We start from the raw sequence: 18,391 nt of genomic DNA, 5'->3' as shown, positions 1-18,391 counted from the left end.
TGAGACTTGAGGCAAGTGACCTCTCTGGGTCTCAGTTTCTCCATCTGCAAATGAGGAAATTAACGATCCTAAAACCTCGCAGGGTTATGGTGAGAAGTAAGTCACTTCCTAGGTGTTTTGCTCATAGCAAGTGCTCAATAAAGGCTAAGTGTTATTATCTCTGGGAAGCAAGGTGAGATGGGGGAGATGGGGGACGGGAGGCAAGGCTCAGAGGGAGGTAGCCGGAAGAGGGAGGAATCTGAGTTGGGTCAGAGGGTGGGCGCTGACTTGCATCTGCCACCACAGGTCTGATCATTGACGCTTTTGGGGAGCTCCGAGACCAACAAGAGCAAGTGAAGGAAGATATGGAGGTAGGTCAAGTCTGGGGGCGACCCCGAGGGAATTCGGGATCGTGGGGGGTAGGGTGTGAATGGGCCTGGATTCTGATGTCCCCCGTCATCCACAGACCAAGTGCTTCATCTGCGGCATCGGCAGCGATTACTTCGATACGACACCGCACGGGTTCGAGACCCACACGCTAGAGGAGCACAACCTGGCCAATTACATGTGAGCGTGGGCCCGCTGGCCAATCAGGGGGTGGGGGCGTGGCCGCCGACCGCGAGGGGCGTGGCACTGAGCCTTGGCCAGTTAGGTGTGGTCTCCAGGTGGTGGGTTCCCAGCCGTCCAATCAGAAGGAGTAGGGTAGTCCTGACCTATCTCCGCTGCTCTCCCATCCCCAGGTTTTTCCTGATGTATCTGATAAATAAGGACGAGACAGAACACACGGGCCAGGTAACGGGGTGTTAATGGGAGGACAGTGGGCAGGGTCTTGGAGAGTCTAAATTTAAGGTCAAGCAGCAGGTGGCAGTAAAAAGCTCGCGTCAGCATGAGCGTTGGAGGATGTGACCATTCTTCCCCACGCCCCAACCCTAGGAGTCTTATGTCTGGAAGATGTACCAAGAGAGATGTTGGGACTTCTTCCCAGCTGGCGATTGTTTCCGCAAGCAGTACGAGGACCAGCTTAGCTGAGACACCCCCAGCTGGCCCTTCACCCCCCACCTCAAGTGCCTTAGTCTTCCAAGTCCCTTGGCCCCCAAACCCGCCCCCAAAGGCAGCTGGGGGACAGGTGACCATGTACTGGAAAAATAAAAGTCTGTGCTATACCCCTGACATCATTGTGTTGGATTCTTGATATTTGGGGTGTGGGTGGGCCTCCGGGAACTCTGCCCTCCCCTTTCCCTGTCCAGAAGAACAAGATGACAGCAGAGGCTGGAGTCATGTTTATTGGAAGATAAGTTCATGTCATGACCACTAATGTGTATGTCTGTTGGGGATGGGGCTGCGGGACCAGTTCCTGACACCGCCACCCCTTCCCATCCTGGGCTCATTCCTGGATGTAGAGGTTGCTGGGGGCAGTAGGATCATCTGCTGGGCGTGTCTCCACCACCACAGGCCTGGGAAAGGAGGAGAGAAGTCAGTTCATTCATTCATCTGTTCATTCATTCATTCATTTATTCATTCGCAAAGGAGTTAACAGAGGCTGTGCCAGCACAGTGCTGGGCTATCACGGTAATGAGCAGACAGGGTCTCTGCCCTTGAGGAGCTCAATCTAGAATGGGAGACCAACATGAATTAGTGATATACAGGAGTGCAAAACAGCATGGGGCGTACTGCGTGGACCTATCCTGAAGGGTCAGCCAAGGTGGCCCAAAGAATAGACGGTGGAGCTTCCAAGAGGCTCAGGAGGGAACTTGGTGAAAGGTCAGAGAAGGGCCTAGGGGAAAGGCCTTGAGGTGGGAGAGAGTTTGGGACTTGGTTGCAGAAGTCAAAGTCTTGTGTGCTGTGGCCAGGACTGGGTATTTATCTTGAGGCCACAGTAGTTTTAAATGGGGGTTGGGAGGGTAAGTGACATAATGGGACTTAGATTTTAAAAGACCTCTCTGGCATGTCGAGAGGTCATGAGAGATCCCTGAAGGGGCTCTCACTGGTTAAATGTGGGAGTTCTTGCATCTCAAAGTAAAGAATGGTAGTAATAGATTTTAACACCCAGAATAAAATGGAAATCCATGAGGCTGTGCTGAAATTACACACACACACACACACACACACACACACACACGGCGGAGAAGGGACAAGCTCCTCCACAGGAGCATGCCAACTAATAAGTGCAGAAATAGGAATTCACCATTTAGTAACTCTCCTCATAATATATTCAGGCAGAAATCATTAATAGATGCTAAAACCAGTGGGTGAAAGTCTGATGAGAAAGAGTATATTTACACATTCACAACAAATCACCCCAAAAGATACTTATTAATACAAAGAGTAGCTTTACAGCAGGTTTCTCTGCTGTAAAACCTGCACCCTACCCAATGCTCAAAGAGAACATCACCCATAATGGGACAAACAGACATGTGTTGATAGGATGCACTGAGAAAGACAAGCCATCACTTCTGGGAGTATTCCTACCCCGAATGCTTAACCTCAAACCTCAAACCCAACTGAGGAATATTCTGGAAAACAACTTTCCTGTACTCCTCAAAAGTATCAAGGTCCTGAAAACCAAAGAAAGCCTGAAGAATTGTTCCAGGCTAAAGATTAAAGAAACCTGACCCTACATGCAGCCCATCATCCTGGATTGACTACTGGACCCCCCAAAAAAGTACTGTTTTTTGGTTATAAAGAGTATCATTGGGCCAACTGGTGAGACTTGGGTGTGTGGATAGAAGGCAGTGAGAAGTCTTAGTGCCATTTTCTTAATTTTGACAGCTGTGTTGTGGTCTGCAGGAGTAGGTCTTTGTTTCACACCCAAATGGTCAGAAAAAAATCATATACATATGAAAGAGGAAGACAAATCAAACATGGCAAAAACAAAACACACAAAATACCCCCAAAACAGTCAAAATGTTAATATCTGGGGAATCTGGATGAATGAAGGGGATACAAGGATTTAAGAATTTTTACATTTATTTTTGCACCTTCTCTGTGAGTCAAAAGTTATGCCAAAATAAAAAGTGAAAATAAAAATTAAGAAACAAAAATGTCCCCTTGGCAGCACTGTGGAGAATAGACTACAAGGGGCAGAGATAGAAGCAGGGAGACCAGGAGAGAGAATGTCCAGGCCAAAGATACAGGTGGCTGGAGACATTGCAAGACACCTCTCCACATCAGAAGCCCCCCTCCCAGGCTCTGTGTTCCCTTCCCCAAGTCCATACCTGGGGGAGCCAAGCAGACGGAAGGTGAGGGTAGGGTCTCTCAGCTCCTGCAACAGCTGGGGAAAGGGTGTGTGTGTCAGTATCTAGAAGACTCTTCCCCTCTCCCTTAAAGAGAATGGGGTGGAGAGGGGGGGTCTCTGAACTTCTAGTCCTAGGTCCAGAAATAATCATTCTTGCTAACACCATTCACCAGCTGTGTGACCCCAAGCAAGTTACTTCTCTGTGCCTTGGATTACTAACCTGTGAAGTCACAGGACCTTCCTGATAGGTGATTGTGGGGATTAAATAAAATACAAACATATAGGGGCAGCATCTGAAACATAGTGTTCTATGAGCTAAGGAGCATTTTTCACTCCATTTTCCAGATGAGGAAAGTAAGGCATGGGAAAGTTAAGTCATTTGCTTAAGGTCAATCAGCCGGATTCCAACCCAGGCAGTCTGTGCATGCTCTTAACCACCCACGTAGCTCTTTAGTGACCCCCCCCTTTGATAGTTGGAGACTGAGGCCCAGAGAGAAGCAAAATCTCTTGCACAAGATCACACAGTGGCCTGTAATGACCTCTGGACCCAAGAGACCCTGGGGTATAGACGAGGACCTGGCCAAGGACGCATGGGTGGCTCAGTGGGTTAAATGTCTGCCTTTGGTCAGGTCATAATCCTGGGGTCCTGGGATTGAGCCCCATGTAGGGCTCCCTGCTCAGTGGGGAGTCTGCATCTCCCTCTCTCTCTGCCCCTCCCCCTGGATCATGCACTCGCTCTCTCTCTCAAATAAATAAAATCTTTAAAAAATACAAAAAAAATTAAAAAGAAGAGGACCTGTCTGAACTGAGACTAGAGGAAGCTTCTTGCCAGGGCTCCACACCCTGACTCAATACTTCTGCTCCATCTGTGGAACCAGAAGACCCACAGGGGAGGGGCAGGGTTGGGGGTGGTCAGATGGAGAAGCTTACCTGGTCTGAGCCTGGAGCCCACACCTGTACTCCGTGCTTCCAAAAGGCCTGGAGCCGACCCCCGACCATAGCTGGGAGGAAAGCAGTGCCCATTACCCTTGGGTATCACTAAGCCTCCCCTCTGGGTAGGGGGGGGCCTCCCAGCCCTGCACATACCCACGGCTTCCACCGCTTCAGTCATGGGGATCTCCGGAGTTCGAAGCCCTGGGACTGGGGCTCCCTCTGGGGTCACCAGCTTCAAAGATCCTAGAAGAGAGGAGAGAGAGAGAGAGTTTTGTTTTTTATTTTTTCATATTTTTTTAAAGATTTTTTATTTATTTTTGACGCACGCAGAGAGAGAGAGAGAGAGGCAGAGACACAGGCAGAGGGAGGAGCAGGCTCCATGCAGGGAGTCCGATGTGGGACTCGATCCCAGGTCCCCAGGATCATGCCCTGGGCCAAAGGTGGCGCTAAACCGCTGAGCTACCCGGGCTGCCCAACTTTTGTTGTTTTTTTAAAAAGATTTTATTTATTTATTTGAGAGAAATAGAGCGCACATGCAGGCAGAGCGGCAGGGAGGGAGAGAGAGAAGTAGACTCTCCGCTGAGCAGGGAGCCTGATGTGGGGCTTGATCCCAGAACCCCAGGATCATGACCTGAGCCAAAGGCAGACACTTAATGACTGAGCCCCTCGGGCACCCCAAGAGAGGGCTTTAAGAGTGAGGGTCAGAGGGGATCCCTGGGTGGCTCAGCGGTTTAGCGCCTGCCTTTGGCCCAGGGCGCGATCCTGGAGTCCCGGGATCAAGTCCTACATCAGGCTCCCTGCATGAAGCCTGCTTCTCCCTCTGCCTGTGTCTCTGCCTCTTTCTCCCCCTAATGTCTATAATGAATAAATAAATAAAATCTTAAAAAAAAAAAAAGAGTGAGGGTCAGAAGGATGGAGAATAAATTCATTGAGAAGCAAAGCAGAAAAAAAAAAAAAAAAAAAGAGAGAGAGAAGCAAAGCAGGACCCCGGCAAGGCCTAGAGGGGTTCAGCATTTCTGAGCAGCACAGGGTCTGCGAGGCAGATATCCAGGAACAGTGGAGGAAAGGAGGGTCCTTACCGTCCATCAACACCATCACCTTGTCTTCCTCCACCTGGGTCACCTGTACCGGTCCCCTGTGCTCTATTTGACAAGAGGAGGGAGGTTCGAAAGCCAGTCCCGCCGATCCTGCCTTCCTCCGCTAGGCGCCCTCTCCACTCCCCAGCCCGCGGGCCAAAGCCGCCTATCACCGCGGCCCGACGGGCGGACAATCTCAGCAGGTGTATAAATTCCACCTCTGCCCCGCCCCGGGTTCAACCCCTTTCGCAGTCACACCGCAGGCTAGAGCCCCGCCCCGCCGCCAGCCCCGCCCCGCAGCCCCGCCCCCCCCTCACCTGTGCTCATCTCGCCCAGCCAGCAGGAGAGCGCGCCGAAGCGCACGGTGTGGAAGAGCACGGACTTCGCCGGCTGCCCGGGGCTCACGCCGATGCAGACGGCGGGCAGCTCGGAGCCTGGCCCGGTCAGCAGCGCGAACACCGGAAGGGGCGTCGGCAGCGGGAACAGCACCTGCTGCAGGCCGCACGGAGAGGGGCGGGCTCAGGGGAGGGGGCGGGGCCTGGGTGGGCGGGCCCGAGGGGCGGGGCTTGAAGGGGAGGGCCCGCAGGGGTCTTCGCGAGTATTTCCCCGGGCCCTGGGTTTGGAGGGATGCGGTCTAGAAACTTCAGGGGGTGAGAGCCCAGAGGAGTGCGGTGACGCCTCCTTAGCAATGAGAGTTGGCGTGGCTTCTGTTGGGGTCGTGCCCCCTTAATGAGGCGTCACTTTAAAGGCAACAAAGTCTCCTCAGACTCAAAGGGTCCGAGTAGGGCCTCCTTGGAGACCCGGGGGCGGGATGGGGGTGGGACGTAGGGCCTGCAAAATAATTAGGCTGGGTGAGAGGAGGAGTTTAAGGCTCCAGAAGCCCTCAGGAAGGGGGGCCTCCGGGCACCTGCCGCAGGTGGGCGGGGCCTCGGGTGGAAGCGGGGCTCCCCGAAGCTCTCAGCAGAAGCGTAGTAAGGAGTGCAAGCCCCTGGCCACTGAACCTCAGAATCCCCAGCCTCTACAGACCCCCTACCCGGACCAGCAGGAACTTGTTCATGGGCTGGTACCACTGAAGCAGGACCACGGACGTCTCCAATGCCCCGCACAGGAACGGGCCCCCCGAGCTCGCACCCTCCGCTGTGGGGGTGGGTAGGGATGGGTTAGGGTCAGTCCTCTCTCCCCTTCCCCGACCCGCTCCTCCCCCCCAAAGGGCACACATCTTTCCCCAGACTCTGGACAGCCTGCCTTAACCCCACCATCCTCAGTCAATGCAGCCCGAGCCTGCCCCCGGCCCAGCACACCCTCCCCCCTTCAGGTCCACCCAGTAGGGATTCTCTCTCACCCACGCAGCAAGCTCGGCACCCTTTGGTGTCCTGGATCTTGGTGGAGACCATGTTCTTCCTGCAGAAGAAAGTAGGTGCGTAAATGCAGAGGGACGGCAGGAAGGGGGGATTACAGGGGTCTGCGGTGCCCCTGGGGGCTGGTACCTTGCCAGTAGCCGGTGGGGGCTAATGTGAGCGATGGGGCTTCCTGCTCTGGTCTCCTTCCGTTCCAGCAGGCCCAGGATGCTATGAGAATACAGGTGGGGGGTCTTTCCTGCAGTGTGTGTGTGTGTAGGGGGAAGCAGGCAGTTATAGGACACCAGACACTCCCACCTTTCCCTGGCCCTTCACTTGGCCCCATCCCTTTGAAACTCCCAAGGCTTCAAGTCTCAGCATTTTTATTTGTTCATTTCCCGCTCAGCGTATTTTAAATGCCCGCTGTAGGCCAGGCCAGGCACTGTGCTTGGCTCTGGTGATTAATGAGTAAGGTGAAGATGTTCCCTATCTTCCCGTGCTTGCTCAGCCACGGGAGAACCTATGGACATTTAACCAGTCAGATGAAGTTATGCACGTTACTATGTTTAAGGAGAAACCTATCTAGAAATTCTCCTAAGATTTGTCGTCACAGACATGATAACTAACTCAAGAAGCCCATTTGCTTGGTGTTTCTCCTATACATTAGAAGTTCTTTTACACCAAATGTTTCTAAAACAGCAACACAAAATTTTAATTTATAACCCCATTTCAGTAACGTGTGGAATAAGTTCTCACTGGCATCTATACATCGAGGAAATGTCAAGACTCACTGTGGATCTTACCTCAAAACTGGCTTGAGGTGGGACTATTGTGAACCCCATTTACAGATAGGGAAACACAGAGTCGCACCTCGAAAAGAGGGCTGAGATTTTAACTGTGGGCTCTGTAAAGGGGGAGCCTACTTTTTTCTCCCCCAGCTGTGCCCATGTATCTCCCAACCCCCGGGCTCTCAACCCCTTAACTTCTGACCCCACTCCTCCCACCCAATCCACAGCCAGACCTGAGAGAGACATGAGGACATTGTTGATGGAATACACCCAGGTGGTCCGGCTAGGGAAGAGCTGCAGAGAATGGAGGAGATGGCTCCCATAAGACCCTGGGAACCCCCAACGCCAGCCCCCCCACCCAGGCTCTGGCCTCACCATCTCCAGTGTGGCCTCTTGATCATTCCGGTTCAAGATGAAAATGCCTTCCTCTGCCCCCAGGAGCAGGTGCTGGTCTGTGGGGACAGACACAAGGACACTAGGACCTATGTCATCTTGGGGGAGGCCTCCCAGACCCCCACATGACTGACCCCAAACACTGGTAGTCTGTTCCCCATCCCTGCCCCTCAATTCTCTCTTACTCCCACACCTGACATCCCCAGCTCCTGTTTCCCCAAATGTGAACTCAAACCCTAACCCAGTTCCCTGAGCTGGTCTCATTCTCACCTACCTCTCGGGCTTGCACCCACAAATCCTGCAAATCCTGACGCCCCCACCCCACGACCTTTGACCCAAACATCAGTCCTGCTTCCCTAAATAGCCCTCTACTTCTGTTCTGTCCATCTGTCTTCCCAGTTCTGGCCTCCAAAACTAATCTTGTCTCAACAGGGATCCTCAAACTTGGGCCCTTTGAAATGTGTTTTTTTCTGTCCAATGCATCCCCTGTACATCCTAATGGTGTTTTTTAAAAATAAATTTTAGTAATTTTTTTAAGATTTTATTTTCAAGTAATCTCTACACCCAACAATGGGGCTCGAATTTATAACCCTGAGATCAAGGGTCGCATGCTCCACCGACTGAGCCAGCCAGGCGCCCCTGATGCCATTTCTTTAACATTTACCCCTCACTGACCTTGTCTCCACATCTTTCACCCTCGAACTCTTCCCTTTCTGCATTCCCACCCCCAAACTCCTGACCCCAAATGCTGACCCCAGCCTCGCTACCATTAACCTCTAACTGAGGTTAGAGGGTTGCAACTGCCCCCACCTTAGATCTCAAACTCTGACTTTTCTGTTATATCTGACACCCATGGCTCCTAGACTCTTATTTTCCTAGTTTTCACCCTCATACTCATCTCCATCCTACCTGTATGTGATCCCCAAACCCCAACCCTGGGCTCAGGTCCTGCCTCAGCTCTGCCTGTCCCCCTCTTATGAAGACCCTCCCCTGTTTCTGCCTCTGTGCCTCCACTAAAGCCCCTGCCCACCCACCCCGTTGCTCTCGGAGACCCTCTGAATACCCACCCTTGGTGGAGGGGTGCGTCCAGGCAGCCGTGCTGTGGATCCGGAGCGGGCAGCCATTGAACAACTTCACGAGCAGGGCACATCCCTGGGCAGGCCCCGGGGGCAGAGCAGCAGATCCAAGGAAAGGAAGGAGGGGATGGGAAGGTGCAGGGTCAAGACTCTGTCCCAAGAGTACCAGCCCTCAAACCCTGCCTCCACTTCCTCAAAGGTTTATCACCTTGGTAAGCTACGGATCCCTCTCTGCCTCTGTTTCCCCATCTGTGACATGGGAATAATGTCTATCTCTGTGATATTACCCCCCATGAAGGCTTACACCCCATAAAGACATGAGGGCAGTGTCTGGTGCAAAGGCACTGCTCACCAAGTGTCACCTCTCATCACTATCACTCTGCCCCTCCCCACAGCCCATCCCAGCCCCAGGCATCCCAGCCACCACCCCCCCCCCTCCAGGGTGTGAGTCCTCAGCACAGCCGGGCTCACCTTTCTCTTCATCTTTACTTTCTTGGGGGGTAACAGTGGGGGCTGATCAGGCTGCCAGGTGGGTGGGTTCCAGAGTGAGGGTTCTAAGACGGGGTGAGGGAAAGTCAGCCTCCAAAGGCCCCCCTCCCCTACCCACCCACATTCGTGCCTGCCTCCTGTCCCAGCCCGCCCCGTTACCTGAATGGGCAGTTAGGTGGGGGCTTCGGGTGGTGGGGGGAAGCCCGAGGTGGGGGGTTCGTGGGGGAGGCCCACTGGCACACCGGACCAGCACCCCCGGGCTCAGCTGTCCCTCATCCCCAGTGCCCCCAGTGGGCCCCTCGTCTGATGGAGAACGGAACTTGGGCTAAGGAGATGGAGGAGGAGCAGAGGAAAGTACCTTAGAATATCTCAGAGAGGGCACCCAGCAGTCCCAGCCCTGCCTCCACCAGGCCTGACGTTGGTCATGGTTCTGACCCTCCCCACAGTGCCCTATTACCACTCCAGGCATCAACCCTGACCTCCCTCTGCCCACCTCGTGCCATCATCATAGTCCAGCAATTAAAGGATTAATGCCGGATAGCTTAGAGCTGGGGTCCCTAAGACCAAGGTCCACCTGGCTAAGACTTTGAATCCCGCCCCCTAGGTTCAAGGAGGCTGCTCCCAGATCCCCACATGCTCATCATCCGGTCTCCCAGACTTCAAGGGACCTGGTGTCCCAGATTCCAGGGTTAAAGTGTCCAGTATTCCAGCATCTAGACCCATCCAGACCCTGGCCTCCTGGCCTCCAGCCCCCAGCTCCAGTAGGGCCCAGGGCCTTACCTTGGGAGGCAGTGGAGGAGGTGTGTCCTCTGCAGGGGTGGGGCTGGAACACAAAGATGAGGTGAGCAGGGGCAGGGGGTGAGCATGGGGGGGTATGGATAACAAGGCCGGGGAGGCAGATGGGATGGTTTGGGACTGGAGGTCTGAGGTCAAGAGGATCGGGGGTGACTGGGTCTGGGCTGGAGCTGAGGATTAGAGCACTCATGATACTGGCAACAGCAGCGCTGGATATCAAGTGTGGACAATACACCGGGCCTGAACTGTTGTGGCCACCTAGTGATGCGGGTCACATGGGCTCCCCCGGGGTGGGGCAGGTTCTCACTTGGTGCTGGGCACAGCCTGTGAGCCTACTGCAGCTGGATGTGTAGACCCGACAGGTGGGTGTGAGGCTGACGCAGGCCTGGGGGTGGGGCTGACTGCTGGGGCCAAGGTGGGGTCTCCGGTGGAGGGTCTGGCGTGGGGAAGTTCCCAGGGGGAAAGATGCGGATGAAGTCTGGGCTTTGATGGTTAGGGGTGCAGTGGAAGTCTGGGGGTCCGAGCAACATCTGGGAGTGGTGGGGGGCCTGGGACGCAGTGGAGGGGGTCCGGAGGTCAGATAGGATGGAACCGGGGTGTTGGCTTGGGGGGATAGTAGGGGCTGGGCCAGGGAGGGGGTGAAAGAAGGTTGAGGGGGCAGGGGGAGGCCGTAGGGTCTAGTCAGGGGTCTGGGATGAGCAGCAGAAGGAAAACAGGAGCTGAGGTTGGGGTAGGGATGGAAGGGGACGGTGGTTGTAGGAAGGTGGGGGGGGGTGAGGGCCAGCGGGGCTGGGGGCCACGCCTCTCTTACATGTCCACATCATCGTAGTCATCGTCAGATTCCGACAGGTGCCTCCTGAGGAGTGACACCCATGACCATCGGGCGGTTCCCCCACAAAACCCAGGCCCCTCCCCACCACACCGAGGGTCCCTGACCTGGGACTGCTGCTCCGGAAGTCTCCGGGGGGCTGTAAGTGGGCCTGCGGGATAGCAAAGGGTCAGCAGTGCCCAGGGGAAGGGGAGGGCATCTGGGGCCAGCAGAGGGAGGCACCTCACCGTGTGGGTTATGGGTCTGGACTCCATTGCTCTGAGCTTCCGGAACTCCATGTGCCGCCCTGGAAGGGAGGAGGGTGACGCAGTGAGCAGAGGCAATGGGTCTGGGAAAAGAGGAGCCTTTGGGGGGCCCGGGGTCAGGATCTTAGGACCGGGGCTGTCCCCCAGGGGGAAGGATCTTGGTTTGCAGGGGTCTCATCTGGGGGTCAGGGTTTGGGATCAGGGAGGTGGGGGCTCAAAGTTACATAGTGTTTGTCTTCATGGTTCCATCCTGGGGGTGTGACAGAGATTTCTGAGATCTCTTTGGGGGTCCTGGTGTTATGGGAAGTCTCACGGGGTCTGTTTGCAGGTCAGAGAAGTTGGGGGGGTCTCTATAGCCATTTTGAAGTTCACGTGAGGATGAGGTTTTCTGGAGTCTCTTGCAGGGTCAGATAGTGAGTAACAAGGGTCTCTGAGGGTCTGTGTGGAAGTGACGCGGGTCTCAGGGCTCTATCGTGAGATCAGATGGTGCTGAGGGTCTCTGGGAGAATCACTGGGGGTGGAGTGGGTCTCTTGGATCTAGTTTATGGTCAAGGATCTCCAAGCTTAAGGAATCTCTACTCACGACAGCAATCGGCATCTGGGATCCCTAGAGAGCTGGATCGGTGGGTGGACCGGATCCTCCGGGGGACGGCAGGGGGCACCTGGGCAGAGCGGCAGTGGCATCAGGCCACGGCCCCCTGGCAGCCCTACCACCCTGTGGGCCCAAGTGGGAGCCCGTAGCCCTGTGCCAAGCCCCCCTACACCCCTCCCCTGTTTCCTTTTAAGAGAAGCAGCAGGAAAGCACTCCAGGCGGTGCGGGGTGAGGGGGGGTGGTTACAGCTTGAGCAGGGGCTGGGAGGTTCCACCGCCTTCTCAGCCAGGGCACCCTCACCTCAGGCTCCTCATCTTCAATCTCGACCACAGAGGCCCCCTTCCCTGGATTCCTCAGTTTGTCAAGAAGATCTAGGATCAGGCCTCTATGTAGCCTGGGCTGGGATACCAGCTGATGCTAGAGAGGAGAGGAGGGGGCTGGTGTGGGGGAGAGGTTGGGACAGGGGCTCGAGGACCTGGTGGGGAAGGTGCCCACTGAGGGAGAGGCAGGGAACTCTGGGGAATGGAAACTAGGGGATTTTAAGGGGTTGGAACAGATAAGAAGAATCTGGGGTTCCCAGCAAGGGCAAATGGAGAACTTTGAGGTGTCTTAGAGGAGACGAGGCTTCCCCAGGATTCCAGAGTGTACCCAGGAATGGGTCTGGAGACCCTGGGAAATTTGTGAGTTTTAACGGCTCGGGGTATCTTGGCCAAAGGTCTGGGGTACAATTTGGAGAGTCTTGGGGAGTTCCTGGGGAATTCTGGGCAGGGGGCGGGGAGTTAGGGAAGGGCCTTTCAGGGAAAGGAGGGGAGGTTTACACTGAGCATCTTGGTGGCACAGGGTCGTTTCTTGGGGTTCTTAGTGAGGGTGACTTTGACAAAGTTGTGGAAGGCGGCCGACCTTGGGAGGAAGAAGCCAAATCCTAGGTGAGGAGACCAGAAACTCTCCCAGCAGACCCTCCATCCTGGCTCTGCTCTCCCTCGCCCTGTCCTACCATTTGCCTTTTTCTTTTAGCCTGGGGGGCTGGTAGCCACTCTTCGTCATGAGGAAGAGAACTCTAGAAGAGTAAGGAGAGAACGTGGTGGTCAGACTCCCAACAGGGGTCAGACCTCGTGGCTTGAGGGGTCCCCAATAGCACTGAGGTCAGCAGAGAGCCAAGCAAGGGACAGAACAAGAATGAGGTTTAGGTTTTACAAGGCCCTGGGATGCCACTTCTGGGGGGCTCTGTTTACCACACAACAGAGCTGCAGCAACCTCCACGGGAGGCTCCAGATCAGGAATCCTGCCTTGGGGGTTCCCACTGGGGGGGCCTGAAGAAAAGGCTTTCTGGGTTGAGAGGTTCTTTGCAGGGGGGGTCTCAGATTTCGCTGTGAGGACGGGGTGTCTCCTGGAGGGGGCCTCGAAGCAAGGGAAGCAGGTTAGGGGCAGGGAGTGCTCTGGGTCAGGGCTGGGCAGGTCTCTGGGCCCAGCGGGGGCGGGGGGCTCGTCAGGCCCGCCTACCTGAGAGGGTGCACGTCAAAGAGCGGTGGTTGTAGCTCCGCTAGTTCAATGGCTGTGATGCCCAGGGACCAGATGTCACACAGCTCGTTGTATCCCCCCTTCAAGGCCACGGCTGCCACTTCTGGAGCCATCCTGGGGACAGAGACCCTCAGCGAGCCGGGGGTGACACAAGGAGAGGAAGGGGGCGACTCCTTGGTGTGCAGGTGGGGGCAGGAGGGAGAGAGAGAGAGGAGGAGGGGACAGAGAGCGAGCGAGCCAGATGCTGAGAGAAACATCAAGGTGAAGAGAGAGACAGCAATAAAGACAGACACACGGGGACGCCTGGGTGGCTCCGTGGTTGAGCAGCTGCCTTTGGCTCAGGGTGTGATCCCCGGTTTGGGAATCGAGTCCCGCATTGGGGCTCCCCAGAGGTAGCCTGCTTCTCCCTCCGCCGGCGTCTCTGCCTCTCTCTCTCTCTCTCTCTGTATTTCTCATGAATAAATAAATAAAAATTTTTAAAAAGACACACAGAGGTCGAGACAGAAAATCAGAATAAAAACCAACACAAAGAGACATCGGTAAATGTAATACTCGAGAGAGAGCCAAAAAGTGAGCGGAATATTCAACAGAGAGGCCGACACAGGGAAAGGAGCTGGGAAGGAGAGTCCTGGTGACCCAGGTGGGGACGGCCACTGCCCCCATGCACCCCTAGCTGCCCGCCGGGCATCCCTCACCAGTAGGGCGTCCCGATGAAAGAGAGGCGTCGAGCCAGCGTTGCCCCAATCTGGGCCGAGATACCAAAGTCGGCTGGAGGCAGAGAGAGATATAGTGACCTGGGGCCCCCACCCCCTTGGCCCCCAGCCAGTCCGCTCCCACCTCCCCCCCATCACACTTACCCAGTCTGACCTCCCCAGCATCATTGATGAGGATGTTGGCTCCCTGGAGAAAGAGGGGAAATCAGAAGCTTGTCAGAGACACCCCCAGCCTGACGCTGCCTCCACACCCTGGCCCTTCCCAACCCCACAGCTCAACACCACCCTGAGTCCTGCAAACACTACTTCCACCTCCTGCCCTCCCCCCCCACAAAGCCACTTTGCTGCCCCAGACCACCTTGATGTCCCGATGTATCTTCTTCTGTGAGTGCAGATAGGCAAGTCCCTAGGGGAGAGGGTGGACATGGGGTGCTGTGAGTCCCCAGGGGCTGGAGCAGGACCCTGCCCCAGGCCCACCGGGTCTCGCCTCACCTGGAGCACTTCCCGGCAGACATAGCTAATCTGGAGCTCTGACAGGGGGCCTGTCACTGCAAAGATCACAGCAGTAGTGTTGGGTGGGAAACAGGCAACCTGGCTCCCCCACACACAGGCTGAGAAGGTGCCACACGGGGATGGGGAACAGATGGGACAAGTGCAAGGGGGAGATGGAGGGATGGTCAGCAACCAAGGCAGCAACCAGAGGGAAATAGATTCGCTCAACAGATATTCACTGTGTCTACTGGGTGCCAGGCACTGCTGTGGGCACTGGGGAGGTAGCCGTGGACAAGAGACAGCGATCTCTGCCCGCGTGGAGAGAACATTCCAGTCGAGGCAACAGACGGTAAACAAGACAACTAAAGCAGAGGGCATAAGATGCTAATAAATAGTAAGAACTAAAACAGCAAGAAACAACAACAGGAAATAACTTTTTTTTTTTTTAGATTTTTATTTATTTATGATAGTCACCCAGAGAGAGAGAGAGAGAGAGAGAGAGAGAGAGAGAGAGAGCAGAGACATAGGCAGAGGGAGAAGCGGACTCCATGCACCGGGAGCCCGACGTGGGATTCGATCCCGGGTCTCCAGGATCGCGCCCTGGGCCAAAGGCAGGCGCCAAACCACTGCACCACCCAGGGATCCCCCAACAACAGGAAATATGTGTGGGAAGGGGTATGACATTTTATAGGGTGGTCGGTGAGGTCTACTCTACTCGGAGAAGGCAGCAGCAAGAAGATGTGATGAGTCCGGCCTGGAGGGGAACAGAAGAGCCAGTGCAAAGGCCCAGAGGTGGAGACGGCCTGGTGGGTTTGGAAAGCAGCGAAGTGGGTGGAGCGGAGTGGGGGTGGGGGAGAAAGTGGAAGGAGGTGAAGTCTGTCAGCTGGGGTGCAGGTGGGGGCCGCACTGGGGAGCTCGGGCTTGTCTTTGGAGGGAAATGGAAGCCACAGGACTGTTCTGGGCAGGGGGCGATGGGACTTGGCCAAATGAGGAAAGGTTGGGGTCATAGACACCGACACACACACACACACACACACACACACACACACACACAGATAATGAGAGAGAGAAACGGGAACAGATTCAAACTGAGACCCAAAAGCGCAAAGAAAGACAAACTGAGAAATACAGAAACGCAGAGATGGAGGGGGAATGATGGAGAGACCACACACACACACACACACACACACACACACACAGAAGTGGTCAGAGACCAGGTCGGGCAGCCTGGCTGTGTGAGCCACTTCCTCTGAGGGCCTCAGTTTCTCCCCATGTTCATTTATAATGAATGTCTTCCTGGTCTCACCTCTGAGATCTTGAGTTCAAGGACACAGAGAGATGGTCAAAGGCAGAGGTGGCCATCAGAAACTGAGAGGTGATCAGAGGTCCCCCCCCTTCATCCCCACCCTCACATTTTTCAAAAAAAAAAAGTAGGGAGAGAGAGAGAGAGAGAGAGAGAGAGAGAGAGAGGCAGGCACTCATTCACTCGGTCAACGAAAATGGGGACCCGGCCTATGGGCCCAAAGTATAGAGATACTCAAATACCTGAACAGACACATTGGTGAGAAAATGCAGACACAGGGAGTTGGGAGGGGATCACTGCGTGCAGAGGGATTGGGGCCGGATCATCAAGTCCTGGCCCAGGGCCCACTCCATCACCACAGTGTTCCCAGCAGCAACCAGGCCAGGCCTGGGCCCAGAGAGAAGCTTGTTGCAGGAAAGACGGTTCCAAGAAGACACAACCCCAGAGAGACAGTGGGGGTGGATGGGAGGCGGGGAGGTATCTGGATCCCCTTGCCTTCCTCTCACCTTGGTAGATGTCCTGGAGAGAACCAGCCCCACAGAACTCCATGCATATCCAGAACTTCTGAAGCCTACAATTCAAGAGTAGTGATAACAGCAGTAAGAACTCATCACTTGGGGGACAGCCCCGGCTCACCATCTGTCTTGTCCCAGTTCAACAAGGACTTGAATGTAACAGCTGTCATCCTCCTCCCCTTGTCCATCAGAGTGAGATCACCATGTCCATTTTACAGGTGGGGAAATTGAGGCTCAGAGAGGAAATGTATGTTCAGGGTCAACCAAACTCGAACCCGGGTCTTTGGACTCTTAACCAGGGGGACTCTGAACTCTGCTATCCTGCACTAACCCAGAAGACAGAGGAGACATCTCCCAGGTTGGGCAGGGAAAGGGGGTGCAAAGGGGCCCAGGGTTCCAGGTCTGGGGGCCAGAGGTCATTACTGGGACACCTGGGATATTAATTTAGGAGTCCAGAGATTTAGGGAATTAAAAGAGCAGAGAGTAGAATGGGGGACCTGAAGGGCAGGATGAGGAAAGAATAGTTTTAGGGGACTTGCTTTCAGGTTTGGTTACTACGAAGGGACTGCCCAGAAATGGGAGTCCTGGATTGCAGATCACATCAGAGAATACTCTGGTCAGAAAGCTGGGACTTCAGACTGGGGATCGAGTTGGGCAGGGGGCCCCAGTTTAAAATGGGGCTCCAGGACTGGAGGTCAGGAATGGGGGTTCTGGACCAGGGGCTGGGCAGGGTCCCTTGGCAAGTTTGGGGCTCATCACCAGAGATAACTCCCATGGTAGGCCACGATGTTGGCATGCCGGCAAGTTTTCAAGATGAGGATTTCCTTCTGAAGTGTGGAAACATCATCGTCTGTGAGGAGGAACAGGAAAGAAAAGGCCACTGTGGAAAGGGAGTGTGGGGGAGGCGATCCCAGTGTCCGGAGAGGAGGCGTAGGGGTGAGGGGAAGGAGCTCCTGTGTCCTCACCAGGCTCCATCTTCACCATCTTCACTGCCACCAGGTCCCCCGTCACCTTGTCTCGAGCCTTGTAAAGGGGAAGTTGGCAGTCAGGCAGGCTCCATTCGCCTGAGTTCCTCCTCAGCATCCCTGAGCCAAAGCCAGGGACTGGGATCCTCTCTCATCCCCTTCCTTTCTTGGGCCCCGTCCCAATGGCTCGCTGGTTTGAGGGTGATGGAGAAGGAGGGGTGTCCTCACCTTGAAGACTTCTCCATAGGTGCCGCCACCCAGCCGCTGCAGCAGGTCATAGTGGTCCCGGGGGTCTCGATTAAAGATGTCGGGGTCCACGAGGTCCATCCCTGGGCGCTGGAGCTGGGCCTGCGCCCAGGGGCCAGCAGGGCCTCAGGGCTCGAGTGTGGCACCTCCCTCCCTCCCCACACGTCCTGCGCCCTGCACCCGCCTAGCCTTGCCTCCGCTGGCTGTGGCCTCCCCCCTCCCCACTCTCGCTTCCTGCCCCAGCACAGGGCTGTGCAGCCGGCTCCACCCCCTATCCCCTGGGCCCTGAGAGCCTGTGAGGGGTAGCTTGCCTTGGGACCCAGGGGACCCCCCCCCAGGACCCGGGGCTGAATGTAAACCAGATGCAAACTATCTTATGATCTGGGGGGGTTGCTCTGGCACCCCCTCCCGCGTTCTGGGCGGTGGCTAAAAACCACAGTTGAAACTCTGCTGAGTGCTTGAGGGTTTGGCCACCATCCGAAGATGGAAGGCCTGCACAGGAGCGGCCATGCAGTGTACGTCCCCGTTCTCCGGGGTACATGTACACACTTAGCACCCACCTGTGTACCCACTGTGCACAGACCAGTAGCCGGACACATGCCTGGATACCCGTGTGCATACATGCGGTTGTACCCAGAGCACATACCCCCACGGATGTGACACATGCTTGTGCATTCACGCCTAAAGTGTGCAGAATGGTACACATGTAACTCATGAGAGCACACACAGGGGTCTCTCCCCTTCTGCAAGACTGGAGCCTAAAGGGGCCTGAGCGCCCTGCACCTCAGCCCCTGCACGCCAGGGCATCACAGCTTTCGGAGTGCCTACCCCTGGAGCTGGGGCGGAGGTTGGGGTGAGGTTCAGGGCTCCAG

At 55.4% G+C, this 18,391-nt stretch overlaps 2 protein-coding genes across 3 annotated transcripts in view; one reads left to right on the top strand and one right to left on the bottom strand.

Annotated features, from left to right (window-relative positions):
* Nucleotides 1–1,149, top strand: part of RYR1 (ryanodine receptor 1) — a 119,214-nt gene extending 118,065 nt beyond the window's left edge. Inside the window, 4 exon segments of the mRNA XM_041742343.1 lie at nt 286–350; nt 446–546; nt 720–771; nt 913–1,149. Coding sequence (XP_041598277.1) covers nt 286–350; nt 446–546; nt 720–771; nt 913–1,008 — 314 coding nt within the window. The 3' untranslated portion in view covers nt 1,009–1,149.
* Nucleotides 1,150–1,244: 95 nt separating this feature from the next.
* On the bottom strand, nt 1,245–17,701 carry MAP4K1 (mitogen-activated protein kinase kinase kinase kinase 1). 2 transcript variants are annotated; one of them, XM_041736079.1, is made up of 31 exons: nt 17,502–17,701; nt 17,274–17,331; nt 17,068–17,158; nt 16,300–16,364; nt 14,491–14,546; nt 14,357–14,404; nt 14,143–14,185; nt 13,981–14,053; nt 13,268–13,399; nt 12,762–12,824; nt 12,586–12,667; nt 12,068–12,184; nt 11,759–11,837; nt 11,158–11,216; nt 11,038–11,081; nt 10,913–10,957; nt 10,087–10,129; nt 9,466–9,631; nt 9,289–9,371; nt 8,809–8,893; nt 7,724–7,800; nt 7,582–7,642; nt 6,711–6,819; nt 6,566–6,624; nt 6,257–6,360; nt 5,541–5,715; nt 5,227–5,289; nt 4,301–4,390; nt 4,145–4,215; nt 3,195–3,250; nt 1,245–1,433 (listed from the first exon to the last, which is right to left on the bottom strand). In XM_041736079.1, the coding sequence occupies exons 1-31, from the start codon at nt 17,598–17,600 to the stop codon at nt 1,364–1,366; spliced, it is 2,466 nt and encodes an 821-aa protein (XP_041592013.1). In that variant the 5' UTR covers nt 17,601–17,701; the 3' UTR covers nt 1,245–1,363. The 2 variants fall into 2 exon arrangements, with proteins under 2 accessions (XP_041592013.1, XP_041592024.1); XM_041736090.1 differs by lacking the exon at nt 5,227–5,289.
* Nucleotides 17,702–18,391: the final 690 nt, after the last annotated feature.

The sequence above is a fragment of the Vulpes lagopus genome, chromosome 2, assembly GCF_018345385.1.
Source record: "Vulpes lagopus strain Blue_001 chromosome 2, ASM1834538v1, whole genome shotgun sequence".
Taxonomy (NCBI): Eukaryota; Metazoa; Chordata; class Mammalia; order Carnivora; family Canidae; genus Vulpes; species Vulpes lagopus.
The sequence above is the reverse complement of the archived record's forward strand: the minus strand, read 5'-3'. Positions and strand labels throughout refer to the sequence as shown.

Bases quoted from the DNA above. Each gene is read 5' to 3' on its own strand.
- MAP4K1 (XM_041736079.1), bottom strand. From the start codon at position 17,600: ATGGACCTCGTGGACCCCGACATCTTTAATCGAGACCCCCGGGACCAC. The intron at 14,405-14,490 runs GTGAGGCGAGAC...CCTCTCCCCTAG, and splicing joins TCTGCCGGGAAGTGCTCCAG to GGACTTGCCTATCTGCACTC. The intron at 11,838-12,067 runs GTGAGGGTGCCC...CGCTCTGCCCAG, and splicing joins TTGAAGATGAGGAGCCTGAG to GTGCCCCCTGCCGTCCCCCG.